The 19,366-nt window shown below is 34.5% G+C and overlaps 1 protein-coding gene across 10 annotated transcripts in view; it reads right to left on the bottom strand.

Annotated features, from left to right (window-relative positions):
- Positions 1 to 19,366, bottom strand: part of LOC106874706 (uncharacterized) — a 777,908-nt gene that overhangs the window by 122,446 nt on the left and 636,096 nt on the right. For 2 of the 10 annotated variants that reach the window (XM_089350798.1, XM_089350795.1), the window contains one exon: positions 16,375 to 16,389. The exons of the other annotated variants lie outside the window; for them this stretch is intronic. In XM_089350798.1, coding sequence (XP_089206924.1) covers positions 16,375 to 16,389 — 15 coding nt within the window. The remainder of the gene's footprint in view (positions 1 to 16,374; positions 16,390 to 19,366) is intronic. 10 annotated transcript variants of the gene reach the window in all.

The raw sequence follows: 19,366 nt of genomic DNA, 5'->3' as shown, positions 1-19,366 counted from the left end.
GAATTTAAATACCAGTGTTGTATTTTACTCTTTCACAGCACAAAACTGGATTTATGCCAATGTTTGAAAAAATTAGAGCAGAGTAGCCAATCCCCTACCACTATTATTGCTACTGTCCTCTTCATGGCAATGTCCCTACAACTGCTACTGCTGATTTTTTTTATTTGTTATAAGGGTGTTGGACGAATGGGGCATTACAAAAACAGGTTACATAAAGTGTTGGGGCTTACACAGAATACAAATGAAGAAAAAAAATGAATGAGATAAAATGTATATACAGTATACAAGTGAATGGTAATACAGTCCTCTTGATACAAGTATCTTCCCAACAAATCCACTATAATCACCTTGATTGCCCAAGTATTATTCTCTGAGAGGGCAGACCCATTCACTTAGCTATTTTTGCTTGCTATCATCAACAAATTTACTGGAGAAGAGCAGATTTTCTTTCTTTCTTTCTCTCTCTCGCTTTCTCTCCAGCCTCCTATTCTCTACTGAGTAGAACTTTAAACAGTTTATGAGGTATCTTTCAAAGAAATAGAAAATTATCCAAATATAAAGATCTAGTAATAAAGATAACCAGATTGTGACAGTCAGGAAAAAAGGGAATCCTAAAAATAATTATTATTTAGTACCCTAGGAACTATTAAAAAATATGCAGACAGTTACATAAACAAAGTCCCAGAATTTACACATGCATTACAGACAGTAAATATGATGACTAGGCACTGTAGACAATGCTGTAAATTACTATCAATACGATAGAAAGCCAGAAATTTTCAGGTAACCCAAGTTCATGTCTGCTATCAAAGACCCTCTTTCCTTCTAAGAATAATAGGCAATGTTAAGCATGATGGAAATTGAACTCACAATGTAAAGGGACATAACTTAATATGAGAAGGTGGTAATAGCAATGTCAAGGTCAAAGATTTGTAGGGTTAATAATAGCCTCTAACTCTTACTAAATTTATCAACTTTAGGGGAGATGGAAGTTTTTAAATCAACTTGGTGAGAAAAGAACAACAACAAAAAGAATTCCATTTTCCTATCACTCACAGCAGAAGCTTTGTAAATGCCAGAGTGTCATCTTATTAAAATTCTAAGTTTCTTATTGTTAAAGAATGAAATGATGCTGTCACATTTTGCAATTATTTCTGCCAGTTGTTCACAATGGATCACATTGATTTCCCTCCCCTACTCACATTAACTGGAAAGTCTATTGAAAATACAACACTGCATTTCATGTGAGAAACTTCAAAATTTTCAAAGAAAAAGAAAGCTATTACTGAGCTTTTGTCAAGTAAAGTTTTCACAGGCTGCATTGCATAAATTAACAATATTGTTGTACTTCAATATGAAACTACTTCAGAGCTCATTGGTATTGTATAATATCACCCCATAAATCTCAAGAACTCAGTACATAGCTTCACATCTTTGCTGAGTAAGCAATTCAAGTAACATGCTATGACTCAACAATTCGACAATCTTTATCATATTGCTTTCTTCTTACATGGTGGATTCACAAGGCTTCAAATTTGTGTGTATGTGTGTGTGTGTGTGTGTGTGTGTGTGTGTGTGTGTGAGAGAGAGAGAGAGAGAGAGAGAGAGAGAGTGAGAGAGTGAGAGAGAGAGAGAGAGAGAGAGAGAGAGAGAGAGAGAGAGAGAGAGAGAGAGAAAGAAAGAGAGATATGCTCTCCTGCTTTTCTTGAGAGGTGTGTCAATTGATGTGAAAATGCAACACCATAGAATTGAGACTGAGTTATGAATCAGCTTGCCAAAGAGGCAAAAAAAAAGCAGGATGGATATAAATACAAGACTATTGTAGGATATTATGTAGTGAATTGATCTCTGTATATGTCCACTACTTATTTCACCAATACACTCTTCTTATATATAAGGATTTCTACTGTAGACCCTGCCACACATTTAGCAGGGGGAACATTCAAATTAAATCAACTTCAGTACTTTACAGATGCTTCAATTGTCCACCCAGAAAGGAAGGATGAAGAGTAAGAAGTTGAGTTTGGTAGGATTTGCTCTTCATATTAATATTTAAATCCTAGACAAGCAATGGCCAAACTCTATCATTATTGCAGTATCTTCTTATGCGATGTCACATAAAATTGCAAATAAACTACCCTTACAGGAACATTTGTTAAATTATCTAATATAAATGTGTGTGTGTGTGTGAGTGCAATTATATACAAAAATGTCTAAATATATACATACATATATGCCTATTTACACACACAGCTGAACATATGTTACCTTACATACCTACACACACAAACATTTGTTTATAAATAAAATCTTATAAAAATATCCTTTGACATAGTTTAAACACAACAAAAATATTTTTTTTCTTTCATAAATATTTGTATTGACAGTTAGAAAGATGTTATTGTAGGATAAATTATACAGAAAAATCTATACTGATCCAGTATAGAATTATTTTTGCTTCATTTATGTGTGTTTGTGTGTATATTTGGTAGAAAAGAGGAAAGGATAAAGAGAAGAAAATGTCAGATAGTTTAGTGAGGCAAACATATAAATAACTACAGAACAATAAATGTGTTTGTTGTATTTCCATAGCCTTTTTATCTGCAGTCACTATTTTTAAGGAAATGTTACATAAAATATATTCCTTGATGATAGAAGATAATTTCTGTGTTTCCTCCCACTTAAGAATCTGCTTCAAATTAATGATTTACTCAGCTCTTTTCTCCATCATCTGGCTTCTACTTCAAGTTTCTCAATCTGATCCATCTTTTTACTTTTCAAGCCAATAAAAGCGCCTGCATGCAGTTGCTCAGCATGCTAGTAATATCAACCACATTTCCTTTAAATCTCACCATATCAACTTTAAAAGAAAGGATACATGGGATAATGTTTTCTTAGAAACTGTAAGTTTAGAAAAATAGTAAGGTTGTTCAGGCTGAAGTACCTTTGTTCATATGTCTGCTCAAGCTTACACTGAACAAGAGCAATCTCTTTCTTCCTCTTATTTTTATATCTATCGAGGTTTTAAAATAATATAATGTCTTCAAAACAGTGAGACATTTTAAGATCACAAGAATGGTGGACTGGATACTTTGTAATAACTAGTTTGATATCTAATTGTTCTGAGTTCAAATCCTACTTTTGAAAAGCAGGCCCATAAATGATAGAATCCATTATGAGTCTCATCTCTATGCTTGTAAGACTGACTTTAAATCTAGTTAAACAAAATGGCATCCACTTTGCAATTACTCAACCTGCTAGAAATAGTAATCAAACCCTCCCTCCAATCATACCCATCTACCTTTAAAAAAGAAAAAGAAGGACACATCAGAAAATGTAGTACTAGTTATAAAAAGATGTGATGGCAACAACTGAAACCTCTTCGATCATTGGTCCACATGTCAGAGCTGGTAGAAATCCTAGATCAATGGACTAAATAAAATCATTTAGTTTTTGAGCCTCTACATTTTAACCCATGTTCTTGAATTAAACATGCTAGAGTTTCACTGTAAATTTGTTAATGTAAGTACAGGATCAGCAACTGCATCAGAGTTTCCATTAAGCCCACCCAGCAGACTAAAACCATTTACTTTCTCATTCAGGTGTAATACTTCATGAACATTTTGTTATGTGAAGGCATAATTAACCTCTACGTCTCAAGTTCAAACACCGCTGGATCAACTTTATTGTTTATCCTTATGAGGGCGATAAAATAGTTAACAGCACTATACTGATGTAGACATTATAAATTACAACACACTCAACAAGAACAAGACTGCCTTGTATTGTTCATATCAAGAAACCAATAATTAGCTATAAGAAATCTTTGAATGGTTCTCACTTAGAAAAATTGATTTTGTGGGAATGCTGATCAGAGCTGGCCTGGTACTAAACAGCAGCAGCAGCAACAACCCCACCAACAACAATAATAATAATAATAATAATAATCATCATCATTCAACATCTGTTTTCCATGCTAGCATGGGTTGAACAGTTTGACAACAGCTGGCTAGGCAGAAAACTGTACCAAGTTTCAGTGTCTGTTTTGGCATGGTTTTTATGACCAGATACCCATCCTAATGTCAACTACCTAACAGATTGGACTGAGTACTTTTTACGTGGCACCAGCATTGGCAAGGTCTGTTTCAGCATGCTTTTTATAGCTGGATGCCCTTCCAAATGCCAACAACTTTACAGTATTGACTGGATGCTTTTTATGTAGCACCAGCGCTAGTGGAGGTCACCAAGTAACTTGTAAGACAAAGATTCTTTGTTTGTAAAAAAAACATCAAATTGTTATAGTTACTTGTTGGTTGGTTGGCTGGTGGGTGCAAATATTTATTCTAACACAAATATCACTAACTACAACAGGTATATGTACTGGTTGCAGCTATAACATAGTTATAATGACAGTTATGACAACATAGTGAAAGATACATTAGTTTAAAGGATGAGGGGTGGGAAGAAATCAGAGAATATGTAATGCAAAGCAGAGAAAAGTATTTGATATATCAAACCATAGATAAATTTTCTTTAACCAATATAACAGAATGTAAAGAAAAGCTTTGTATGTTTATAAACCAAAGAGAAAGAACATGACCTTAGTGACTTCATTTTGTTAAAAACCACTGAAAATGACAGATTAACATTTGACATTTAAGTAATAAAGACTGGCTTTTTTTGGAATTGCTATTGGTGATGAAGAATGTCAAAAGAAGACTGAAACAGTTGAGGGGACATCAATGTTAAACTGAATGGACAATATGAATCGACAGTAACTAGTTCTTTCCTACATATGTTTCAGGAGGAACACACATACACAGATGTTCTACCCGCCCCATACACATTATCATATATACTATAATAGTTCTAAGAATACTGTCTTATCTATCTATCTATCTATCTCTCTATCTATCTATATGTAACACACAAAAAAAAGTGAGAACTACTTCACCTCTTTCTATATTTGGAAGCCTACTCAAAGACTTTAATAAAAAATGATAAAAATAATATGAATAAATATGGTTAAAATTATGAATGCAATTCAGTGAGAGAGAAAATATCAGAGAAAGAAAGAAGAAAATATAGGTAAAAAAAGTTATACTTTAAAAAAAAAACCCTTTAATCTAAAAGCTTGATTTAAATCTATTGATTCATTAGAACACTATTAATATTATACTGCTGTGAATGATGCCTCAGTGTGATCCCTCAGTCCTACTCATATCACACTGTCACGATCTAGTCTGATACAGTCATTAAGGGTCTTGAACATCTTGAAATTTGTGAGATTTTGGTGTATTGGCCTGCAAACTGCCACTCAAAAGTAGACATGATTCACTTTTATCTGAGTGGATTGGAGTCATGTGAAATGAAGTGCCTTGACCAAAGATACAATAGGTTACTTGGTCCCAAAATCAAACCCTCAAATTTAGGATCCTGATTTTAATAACTTAAATACTAACCTATGAAACAAATATTAGACACTGGAGTGAAAGAAAAAAAAAAGAGAGGGATACTTTGAACGAAATAGACAGAGATATACAAAAAAAATGGCGTCGTCATATGGGAATGACTGATCTAAGTCTGCCCAATCAAGGTTGACCTGGAGCTAAACAACAACAAAAATAGTAAATGCAAAATATATTCTAGAAACAACTATATTGTGAAGTTGATGATAATCATCTACTATTATTGTTTTTTTTATCTATTCCATGCATTAGTAGAGATAAATAGATTTGTTTGACCTTTTGGTGTTCAAAGTTATCTCTCAACAAGTGATCAGCCCCATAAATTGAAGCAGGGGAAGAATAAAAAAACTACACCGATCCCAGTATTTGACTGGTACTTATTTTATTGACCTTGGAAAGATGAAAGACAAAATTGATCTTAGGGTTTGAACTTAAAATGTAAATGGTTGTAATTAAATACTGTAATTTATTTTCTTCAATATCCAATTATTCTACTTCTCCATTGTCATGATAACTACCTAAAACACATATACTTAATAATTATTCTAAAATTTCTTTTGCTGACAGAAAATGTAAACAAAACTTAGGAGTGATTGTCAGAGGAGTCTGAATAAGAATGAGGTGGGGAAAGGAATATTTTTTAATTATCATGCTAGGAGGAAAAGATAAACATACATGTATAATGTGTATGTGTATGAATGTTATATATAAATTATCATGGTAGAAGATGTGTGTGTGTGTGTGTGTGTGAGGCAGTCAACAAACCATGAAACACATCAAAACAAACTCTTATTTTTCTGGCTGTGTGTTAAGAAGCTTGCTTCCCAAGCACAAGGTCCCAGTTTCAGTCCCACTATAGGGTACCTTGGGCAAGTGTCTTCTATAGCCTCGGGCTGACCAAAGCCTCATGAGTGGATTTAGTAGACGGAAAGTGAAAGAAGCTCGTCATATATGTATACATGTACCTTTGTGTGTGTGCCTTTATGCCTGTGTTCATCCCCTCATCACTGCTTGACAACCAGTATCAGTGTGTTTACGTCCCTGAAACTCAGTGGTTTGGCAAAAGAGACTGATAGAATAAGTACTAGGCTTAAGAAATAAATCTTGGAGTTGATTTGTTTGACTAAAACCCTTCAAGGTAGTGCTCCAGCATGGCTGCAGTCAAATAATTGAAGCAAAAGAATAAAGAGAAGAAAAAAATGTGCATATGAATAAATAAATAAATAATTAACTAATTAATTAATTAATTAATAATAAGTCAGAGGTAATGGAGATGTTGCTTCATAGTAAGTTATGTGCATCATAACCATTAATGTCCACCTTCCATTCTGGCATGGGTTGAACAGTTCAACAGAGTCTAACAAGTTGAAGGACCATATTGTGCTCCAATACCTGCTTTGGCATGGTTTCTATGGCTGGATACTGTTTTTGATACTTTACAGAGTATACTGAGTACTTTTTCCATGACACTGGCCTTAAGAAGGTTGTCTTGCAATGTGCAAAACTAATGGTTTAAAGTGGCCCCTTTAACGAAAGGGAAATAAAAAGGAGTGCAATGATTCTAGGCTGATGAGAGCAACAGATTCATAGCTGTGAGAAGGTAATAGTTGAGAGTAACAGATTAGACACAATTGAGAGAGAGAGGGAGAGAGAGAGAGAGAGAGAGAGAGAGAGAGAGAGAGAGAGAGAGAGAGAGAGAGAGAGTGTATGGCAAGGGAGTAGGAAAAATGAGAAGGAAGGGATTAGCATCAGGGTGTAGCAAGAAAGGAAGGGCCAGAAAGGTAAGGCAGGTTGTGTGGGCTGGGTCTAAGGCTACCCTACATTATAAGGGCGAGCATGGATGAATGATGTGGGGGTGAGAGATAAGAAAGGGAGAAATTCTGTGAGTCATCGAAGGACAGGGAGGTGGGATGGGTCATGAGGATAGGTCACAATGGGGGATATGAACTGAAAAAAATGAAATACTGTTTTTGTCCTTTAATCTTTTTTTTTTTTTTTTTGTGCTGCCTAACACTGGAGAATCTATCCCAGAGACTTTTTATATCTATATGTGAATACTCTAAGCCTTTACTACTTCTGAATAAATTTTTTATTATTACAGACTTCCTCGGACACTTTGTGTGAGAGAGAGAGAGAGGGAGAGGGAGAGGGAGAGAGAGAGAGAGAGAGTGCACATGTGCAAATGTGTTTGGGCATCCTGTGAAGAATGGTTAATGTACCATGAAGCATATCAGGACAATTTCCTTTATTTTCCTATGTGCAAAGAGAATAAGATGTATTGTAAACGTTTCACAGCAAATGCTTTTTAAAAAGTGTAGTTTAAGAACTTTAACACATACACACAACTTTAAGGGTCAATATTTATTCCACCTGCTAGTGTACATTTTATAATACGAGGTATCCATTATCGGCTGGTCAGTCTTACAGATTTCAATGAGTATGAGATAGAAATTTAGCTTTTCGCACCTTTCTGAATGACAGTAAAGGAGTATGTAAAACCTCACCTCGTGGACAGGAAGCTAGTTGATGACAAACAACATTCTCTGATTCACTATTTTTTGTGGCAGACAGCAGTTAGAAGAACTAACATGTTTGTAGAATTACTTGCCCTACCCTAACACACACATCCTGTCATTTACAATATGTGTACATAAATGTATGTACACATATATGTATGTACACATATATATGTATGTACACATACATATATGTATGTACATATGTTGCAAATGTGTGTGAAATTTATGTATGAACATGGACGGTGTGATTCTCGTAAGTTCACAGCTGTCTGTTTATATGTTCATGCTTGTACAACCACACCAGCGGAGGATGAAAAAAGATGACATATATCCACACACACTATAGATATGCACCCCTCCTGTACACAAAGATATACATACATATATATCTACACACACATCTGTGATATATATTTATATCTCACAGATGTGCATGCACCCGCACACATTTTAGTACAAGTTGACATTATGATTTAGCAATTCAACCTATTTCCATGGCACTAGATTATAGATCAGCTGTCAGATAAAGAGAAAGAAGATCACAAGACCGACATAATTATCTATTATTAGAGAATCACAAGTAATATGAAAGAGTTAGAGACAAAGGGAGAGGGTGGTGAGAGAGAGAGAGTAATATGGAGTGAATGAGTAATTCTTATAATGTAAAAGTTTCCAAAGATGCTGCTTGTTTCTTTCTTTTCTTGGCAACCCTACAACAACAACTACTACTACTACTACTACTACCACCATTAATGTCATCACCATAATGACAATAGCAGTGATGATGGCACTTACTGCCACTCCTAACAAAAATTACTATAGATAATGACAATCGTATCGGCAACAACTTCCTGGAAAATGTTTTGAATTACATTTAAAGTGCTGGGCAAGAGAAGCTCAAAGTCTTGTAGAAAATTTAAGCGTGATGAAATAGGATTATTTTCGTAGAAATATGTACATGGATGCTTTGGTCTTGTCCTTTGTTTACACATGTATACAGGTATATGAGCATCTCAGTGTGTATGTGTGTGTGTGTGTGTGTGTGTGTGCCTGTATGAAAGTGTGTGCATGTGTGTACTTTTATGTGTGTGCATTTCAAAATACATATGTGAATGCAGTCTGAAGACAAAAATTACGTTGAATGTTCTCTATGTGGAAGATTCAGTTAAATTTCTTTCTTGAAAGATAGTGTTTACATAAAGTTTACTGCTTATTATTTTAGCAACAAACTATTAAATTTTTCTCTTTCTCTCTCTCTCTCTCTCACACACACACACAATGATAAAAAAAGTGAACATGAAAACAAAAAAATTGAGGCACTATTCCAACCCTTATCATATGACATGTGTTGAGTTATCCAGTTACAAAGTGTGTACTTTACAGTCCATTTTCAGTGATAATATTTATGAGAAAGATCAAAACTGAGTAGGTAATATTTTTAGCATGAAAACTCTGAATGTCTAGTTGGAGAGGAAAATAGTGACAACTAAGGATGAGGAGAGGGAGAGAAAAGTACCTGCTTAATAGCTCTGAAATAAGTTTGTCTAACATCATTTGATGTATTCTAAACAGTCCAAAGGAGAGATTAAGTTCTGAGAATAAGAATTATGAGTATAGTTAGATAGTAGAGATCTTCAGGTGTTCTTTGTAAAACAAAGGTTCTGTGCTGTGTTGAGAAGAAGGTGAGGAGCTGGTAGCAGATTATGATTATAATAAATAAAATCAAATATAAGTTGCTGAGAAATCATCATCATCATCATCATCATCGTTTAACGTCCGCTTTCCATGCTAGCATGGGTTGGACGATTTGACTGAGGACTGGTGAAACCGGATGGCAACACCAGGCTCCAATCTAATTTGGCAGAGTTTCTACAGCTGGATGCCCTTCCTAACGCCAACCACTCAGAGAGTGTAGTGGGTGCTTTTACGTGTTACCCGCACGAAAACGGCCACGCTTGAGATGGTGTCTTTTATGTGCCACCCGCACAAGCCAGTCCAGGAGCACTGACAACGATCTCACTTGAAAATCCTACGGGAGCCAGTCAGGCGGTACTGGCAACGGCCACGCTCAAAATGGTGCATCTCATGTGCCACCCGCACAAGAGCCAGTCCAGGGGCACTGGCAACGATCTTACTTGGCTTGCTGGGTCTTCTCATGCACAGCACATTTCCAAAGGTCTCAGTCAGTAGTCATCGCCTCGGTGAGGCCCAATGTACGAAGGTCTTGCCTCACCACCTCAGCCCAGGTCTTCCTGGGCCTACCTCTTCCACGGGTTCCCTCAACTGTTAGGGTGTGGCACTTTTTCACGCAGCTATCCTCATCCATTCTCACCACATGTCCATACCAGCGCCCACATGTCCATACCAGCACAATATAGAACAAAATATCTAATAGCCAATCGAAGAATGGAAATGGGTAATACCAAAAGTAAATAAAGAGAGCCAAGTTTGCAGATACATTTATCCAAATAAAGAATAATGGCACAGGTGTGACTGTGTGGTAAGAAGCATGCTTCTCAACCATATGATTCCTGGTTCAGATCCACTGTGTGGTACCTTGGATAAGTGTCTTCTACAATAGCCTCAAGCTGACCAAAGCCTTGCAAGTGGATATGGTAGACGGAAAGTGAAAGAAGCCCATCATATATATGTATATACGTGTGTGTGTCCTTTCAGTTTTCTATAAGCATAATTGTTTTGTCTAACTAGCACTCTTATATCACTGAATACTGGAGGTTTGAGTCCACTTGCTCCACATTCATGGCAGTACCATCATCTATTAATTCTCACTCACTAAATCTTAATTTAAATATAGTTAAGGGATATAGGGACCATTATTTTTCATCAAAATATAAAGGCACTGCAAATGAGAGATGTCAACTAGTCCATCCAGTTTTCTGATTGTCTGAACAGATAGGGATTCATTTAGTGACAACCTGTCCTCCCACTGTTATGAAAGAGATTTCAATTGTTAGTGTAAGATATACTCCAGAGAAATGTTTGTCTAGTACTAGACAGAGGCTAAACTGGCTCGCTAGTCTGTCATGTATTTGTCAACTACACTCACACAAACACACACACTACTTCACACCATTTTAAGCTTCTCTTTTCATTTACTTTAGATGCTCCTTTCTTTAACATGACAACACCAAGAGATACAATATTTATATTTAATATACTTCATAACTGATACTGACTGGTAAGATTATAAACTGGGTGGTCCTTATTAAAACAGTTAAACTCTCAAGGAGATTTATGGTCTGAACATGTGTCCATTTAAAACATCTTTGATTATAGACTATGTGAGCATGTACTCAGACAACAAACATGAACTATTAATGTTTAGAGTTTACTACAGCTGTTAATATTGTATATGATAATTGTTATATCACACATTCGGATGGTGTGCCTTCGCCAATAACATACCTCTACTCAACTACCGAACTCTCACTTCCGAGAACTCGACATCTAGTCTACCAACGGCTCTGGCTCATTCTATGTGACACTTCCCATCTAGCTATCATGTCCACTATTTATACGTATTGGACTAGCCTACTTATCGTCTGTGGGTGTCCACACAACAATAATAGTGAATGCTTTAATTAGTATTTTTTCTTCTTTTTACTTTGTTGAATCATACAATTTTAAATCATAAGCATAATTAACATCATAGAATATTGTAACAGGGATAGTGGTGTGGTTAGCCCTTTAGCATTCAGATATAAGACCCATTTATTCTTATTGTTCTGAATTAATCTTGCAATAACTCATACCTTTCAGATTTTAATGATTTTAGAATGACATTGCTGGACAGGTGCTGGATCTTGTCAGTTTAAATGTTAAACAGATAGAATATATGGGATGGATATAGCCAGTTTAAATACTAAAGGGCCAATAAAACTTTGAGTAGTGATATAACTAGAGCAGATCTAAAGATCTTCCAAAATTTTGGAATGACACCATAGAAAATAGAATGCCCCATGCCTTGAATGTCAAGCATGTAATGAAAATTTATTGGATACAATTTCCGCAATTCTATAATATAAATTGGACATGGGCAATTGTTGTATTCTTTCTTGTCTTGAGGTTCACAGCCAAATGGCTGGGTGGATTTGTGTGAAAAATGGCACATGTGGAGACGGGTGCATAGATTGGAATGCGGTTTGTATTTTTTTCCTAGCCCCCATAGTTACCGATAAAATCGATTAAAACTTTTCTAATGGAATTCCCCTCTTTGTTCTGCCATTAAAACAACCAGTTGCTCACACAACTGGCATATACAATTTCACTAGCAACAAGGGGTGTACAGGATGACAGTCAGCCAAAACTTTCGCTATGCTGTCTCTCTTCTTTCACCTCTTTGTGGGGTTAATAATCTTAATCTTTAGTTACAGTTTCTCATTCAAACAACATAATAGGCAGAATTGTCGGATGAAGACAGTAGGGTGTTTTGAGGGAGATTTGGCTGCTATTTCTACCAGGTCTAGTTACCATGTAGAGGATCTATCTCTCTTTCTCACCCTCTTTCTCTCTCACATACACATGCGCAAGCACACAAGCACACACACGTCCGTTTCATATATCTTCTTTCAATTTCTGCTCTCTGCAAATAAAATTTTACGGATGCAACTGGTTACAAAAATAGGGGATTAATGTATAATTTCTTTCTATGTTCATAATTAAATCAATGTTTTAATGATTAGACAGAGGTCCAATAGAATAGTTCTCACAAACAGACTATGTACAAATTCATTCTTCACAACTCTTGAAGCTGTTATCTGATAAGGTGGGAGGCAGGAAATTTTCATACAGCTGGAGACTCCAGTTGAAACAGGGGACCCGAAATGATAAGGTTGAGAAATGCTGTTATAGATTATGCCTAACCGAAAACGATTACAGCCACATCATCCAAACAGACTGGGTGAAACTGGGCTTAGTTGCTAGTATCTATATAATTTTAACTGATTTGCCATTTGAATTTAAAAGGCTTCCATGGGCAATTATGGAGTGAATTTTAGGGCTTATAAATCTAGTATTTTCCTATCCTTCCTTAATACTAGTTCCCATATGCTACTCATATCTGCACTTGGTCTGCTTAGGAGGTTGTTGTGTCCTAGCATATGTGCTTTTAGTTTCCGTATTTTCCAGTGGTGTTCTATGTCTATTATTTTAAATTCATCCCACAGGGGGAGGTGGTCTCCATTTTTCCATACATGATCAGCTATACCCGGTTTATCAATATCTCCTCGTGCCACAGCTTTGTGATGTTTGTCTACCTTTAGTTTGAAGGGGCGGCATGTATAACCTACCACAGCTGCATGGGATGGAGTACACGCAGTCTTTGGTCATATTCTCTTCTATTGGTGGTTTTACTCAAAGGAAATATTTGCAAAGTGTTGTATTACTCTTGGATACAGTCCTGATGTCATATGGGCCGCATATCTTTTGGGAGAGGCCTTTCACATAGGGTAGACAGACTGTGGACAGTTTATTGGTTTCATTCTCTCTTTTCTTCATAATTGGAGTGGATAGTATGTTTGGGGGGTAGTTGCTGCTTGATAGATTGTTACTGAGCTTGATCATTTCTTCGTGGTGTGTATTGTGATCGCTACTTATATTCCTTTGCTCGATGATTTAGGCACTGAGCAATCCCTCTCTCTTTACACTGTATCCATACACACCATAAAGAAATGACTTTATAGAATGATCATCCATATTTTATAAAGATTATAGCAGCATGAAAATACAAAATGAGACAGAGAGATAGTAGAGTAGAAGGGATGTGCCTCAATAGCTTATTCAGAAAGGTAAATTATAAATACTCATGCTGATATTGGGTTTGGAAAATTACTATTTCTAAATCTCACAACGAGAGATATTCAGCAACAGTACTTTGGAGTAAAGATTATTTGCCAGCATAACATGGCAGTTCTGGTTTAGGGCGAATGTTGCTGTAATTTAGCCCCAGGAGACAGATCGTGTCATATAGCCAGCTGAAGACGATGTCTCCTGGGGCTAAATTACAGCAGCATTCGTCCTAATCCAGAACTGCCATGTTATGTTGGCAAATAATCTTTACTCTGATATTGGATTTTGTTTTGTGTTTTGCTGTCAAACAGGAAGCCATATGGTATTAAAGTCCAATGTGTAGCATTAAACACTTTGGCTGGTTGTGACTGAAGGAATGACAATGCTGGTAAGAGATATTAATGACATAATAGAGGTGGGTGATAATGATTAGATCCAATGTCACAGCAGAATTTTCTACAAGGTGTGTGTGTGTGTATGTGAGAGAGAGAGAAGGAAAAAAGGAGAGAGAGCGAGGGGGAGAGAGGGGAGAGAGAGAGAGAGAGAGTGTGTGTGTGTCATGCAATGATGGAAATTTTTTTACCAGCGAGGATCTCCACAGATTATTCAAAGTCAAGATCTTTGGATATTTTTTGAAGTAAACACACCGTTCAGAAAAATCTTGCTTATTTGATTCATGCAGGAAGTAACAAAATATATAATGAATAACACATCAAAAATACAATAGTATTTATCAATGTAACACTAATAACGAATGCAAATAATTTATGCACATGCATAAAATAAAGATTTCCATACGGTTATCATCCAACAATCCAGCTATCATGATAGAAGGAATTTACCACTTATGCATTTTCTGACTCACAATGATAAAGATCAAGATAATACAGTTTAGCTAATTCAGGCAAAAATTATTAGAAGATGCTATGGATAAGAATGTTTTTAGAGTGACATTAATAAGAAGAGTCAACTAAATGAAGTTGTCTGTCCCTGAATATTTTCTCTAAAGAATCAGTCTACTAGATATTTTGTATAAATTATCAAAAGCAATTTCAGCTAATTTCTTACAAATTTAAAACAACCTATAAACTATAATGAAATAATGACTATCTAAATTATTTTAAAATCTAACGTATATGTTTCTTTGCAGCTTTTCATAAAAATTAAAAACTATAATTCATCAGTATGACAATCAGATAATACTAAATTTAGGACAAATGTTTGAAGTTATATTAATATGATCAGTAAAATTAAATGTTAAATTGAGCCAAACAGATCTTCTATTGTACCTGTAAGCACAATCAACAATGATTGATGATATTTAGTTGTTTTTAAAGCAGCTGATTTTTGACAAAACTGGATCTGCTATCAGCATGCTTCTTATTTAAAAAATTATATTGTTTCTGGGTGTAACTAGAATATATTCTAGCATTACAGATCAGAGGAGACACGCAAGACTGGTTTCCTCATTACTCATTTTAAGGGTAGGCATGAAGTAAAGTGAATTAGAGGGGAAAGGTGTAATGAAATAGTAAAGGCCAAACCTTTCTAGTAAAGCCAAGCCTTTTTCCATAAGCATTAACAACATAAGTGAAATAAAATAGCTACAAAGGAAATTAAAACTAGATTGCACACATGGTTTCTTGAACGCTGACTTCTATCCTATAAATACGCAGGCAAAGTGCTACATTCTAGAATATACACACTCTGTCATAAATTTAAATAATACAGTTTTAAAAAATAGCAACAGGCAAATTAATTATGATAAGGTTATTAAGAATATGAATCATTTATTGCAACACAGAGTTATAAAAAATGAAATGAAAATAAGCACAACACTAACAATAAGTTAGGCAACTCCATGCTATTAGTAATCAAAATTCTCATTTTCTACAAAACAGTTGCTACATCTACCTTACTTTTTATGAATCTATTGTAAACTATTTCTAAACTGTTAGTTATTTAAACTTCATTATAATAAAACAGAGTAATTATTTTTCTTTACCTTCATATGTTTACAGAAAATACAAATCTTTTTGTTGAAAATATTAAAATCATTAATACAAAACAAATCTGTTCCTAGTATAAGTAATAAAATAATTATTTCTATGTTATAGGGGTATAAAAAGAAAAAAAAATTAAGTCAAACAATATAAAAAAACTATAAGATCTATTCAGTCAAAGTATAGGGTGTTAGATTTTGCATGTATATTTCATATTCTTGATATTATGCCTCAAAGTCATTTTATGTGATGAGAAAGAATCTATCTGATGAGACTCAAAAAAGAAATTATACTACCATGCAGAGATTGAATTTTCTAGTGATAGGGTACAATGTCAAACTAATTTTCCGACAAATACCTATTAAGACAGAGTAAGAGCAAACCCATTCTGTATCCAGAGATTGGCTATGATGACTTTACAAAGAACAAACAAAATTGACATGCAATAAGAGTGTGAGAGTTACTTTTTTTTTTTTATCTTGCTTATTATTCTTATTGAAATAAAAGCAAATAACTTAATAGAAAAGATAGGCTGATACATTAGCATATATTATTTAGTGAAATTGTATACTTTACTTTATCATCAAGTACCTGTATATAGAAAACAATACTAGTATTAATGCAACTGCTGGGCTGTCAAAATGACTCAGAAAAATATTCAGAATAGATTCAAATATAAGACAATTTCCACTAGATGAAATAGAAGCTTAAAAAGAAGAAATGAAAACAAAAATAATACTTAACTTTGTAGTACATAAATATACAAATGAAATGTATCATGGTAGGATCATAATGACCATTTAAAATATATCTGTGATGTTATATTTATTTTCCCTCTATATTCTTACATATTTACACAAACACACACATCACTAATATACATACATACATACGTACGTACATACATACATACGTACATACTCGTACACACATACATATATGCATGAAGGCATGTGATTTAATGGTTAGGATGTTCTGTTCATGATCATAAGATTGTGAGTTCAATTCCTAGCAGTGCATTGTATTCCTGAGCAGGACACTTTATTTTTCATTGCTCTAGTCTACTCAGCTGGCAGAAATGAGCAGTACCTGTATTTCAGAGGGTCAGCCTTATCACATTCTGTGTCGCGCTGAATCTCCCTGAGAATTCATGATGTATATCCAGTAGCAAGAGCATTTCCACAATATGATGACATTAGGTAACCAATAACTGTGAATGGGCTTTGCATAGCATTCTACAAGGTTTTACTTGAATCTTATTAACTATATATATCCACTTGTGAGTGGATTTAGTAGATGGAAACTGAAAGAAGCCCATCGTGTGTGTGTATATATATATATATATATATGAATTAGAAAATGGAGGATAATATGCTTCCATTTTCTAATTGATATATAAATTTAGGGTAAACCCCACCCCTTTTACCTGCTCCCACTTATTACACTTGGTATAACACTAGTGTAACAATAATTGGGTACCCTCCCAGCAGTATATTGGATAGATACTATCCCTTAGTGGGTTGAATCCTCAACCCCTAACTCTCTTGCATTATGTATATATATGCATATATATACATATATATATATATGCATATATCTATATGTGTGTGTCTTTGTGTCCATGTTTGTCTCCCTCTTCATGTTTGACAACTGGTGTTGGTGTGTCTATGTCCCAGTAACTTAGTGGTTCAGTAAAAGAAACCGATAAAATAAGTACCAGGTTTTTAAAAAATGTAAATTCTGGGGTCAATTTGTTTGATTAAAAACCCTTCAAAGCAGTGCTCCAGCAGTCAAATGACTAAACAAGTAAAAGAATAAAAGAATATATATAAAAATGCATATATATGCATTGAAAATACATGTAGACTTATATCTGAATAATATATACACATACATTGACATGTATATACACCCAGAAACAAAATGGAGGAAGAACACACATATAATAGAACACAAGTACATATAATTATGTACCTACACTGCACACACTTTATATGTTCATAAACATGAACGCCATACATATGTATTGTATTGGTGGAAATTCAAGTACTTATAGATACATACATAAACATAAAGCAATTACTTACTTTACTGAAACAACAGTGACCATGTTATAAAATATGAATAAATCCGTTTATATAGAACCTTATGCTCAATATCGAGTTCTTTCATAATTGCAGACTAACGTGATTACCAGGTTTAAATACTATACACACAAAGTTATTTTTCTTTTACATTTACAAACTAGCTGCTACTTTTCCACTTTCCTGTATCATAAATGCAGCGACGAAGAATGTCTGTGACCAGTGAATTAGACACCATGAAGTTGAGAACGGAATACCAGGATATAGATATATGACAAACAACTTTGGTATATACAACATATATATATACACACACGCACACACCATTCAAAATTTAAACAACAAAAGTAAATAGATCAGAGTAGTTTAAATGGCTGATATGACTCTACCATAATGTAGCAATTTTTTAAAAAGTTCCTACTCCCTCCCTTCTCACATCAAACCATTTACTGAACAATTATAACAAAGGAATATACAAGCAATTCTAATATTACCCTGGTTTGGGTTTCATATTAGCAAAAAGCTTTTGAGTTCAAATCAGATTTGGTAAAAATAATGATTCATGTCCAGAAAATCTTTTTTTTTTTTTCTTTTCCATGTGTTAATTTACAGAGCTTTAGTATTTATACATGAGCATAAAATTTTTTCTAAGGATATCATGTCTGATGGATTGTTTGATAAATTTCATCATTGCCATGTTTTGCTTTATGCTCATTTTTATGCTGGTATTGGTTAGATAGGAATATTATATTCTTTGAGAAGATTTGATCCTGCACAGCAGAATTTATGAGCTTGTGGATGAAATTTTATGGTTGACTTTTATGGGTGCATGCATTTTCTGTAACTGACTGCTGCAATAGAAGAAACTGCATGATATATCATATCACATATAGTATTAGTTACTTTCCAGACTTCTCTTCTCCTCTCTCTCTCTCTCTCTCTCTCTCTCTATATATATATATATATATATATACTTTATCAATAAAGCTGCAAAGACATCACAAAAACTATTACTCAGAGTTTCACATCCTCATTCGGCGGATGGTTATTCGAGTACTGTTTTTTCCACTTTGTTTCACATATGCTTACTCTGGTGTATATATATATTTATGTGTGTGTGTATATGTATATATATATATATATATACATATATATATATATATATATATATATAGAGAGAGAGAGAGAGGTTTTTATGGCATGGATAAACAAATTAAAATGACATAATACTTTAATTACAAGGTACATCAGTTCTTCTTAGTTTTTTTTTTTTACCATACAGTCATCAGGTTGACACAGCAAATGAAAAGGCATGCTGAGATAGTTGCTTTTAAAGTGCATCATAGTGATGCAGAGATAGCTTGTTTCCTGAAAGTTACCCAGTTCTTTGCTGTCAAAGTTCAAAAGGAGCTGGAAGCCACTGACAGTGATCCAACAAATTGTAATATGCAGGGTCCTAGTGCCATCAGAACACATAACTTTGT

The sequence above is a fragment of the Octopus bimaculoides genome, chromosome 4 (genome assembly GCF_046866305.1).
Source record: "Octopus bimaculoides isolate indiv1 chromosome 4, ASM4686630v1, whole genome shotgun sequence".
Taxonomy (NCBI): Eukaryota; Metazoa; Mollusca; class Cephalopoda; order Octopoda; family Octopodidae; genus Octopus; species Octopus bimaculoides.
Note: the sequence above shows the minus strand (reverse complement) of the source record. Positions and strands in the feature narration are given on the sequence as shown.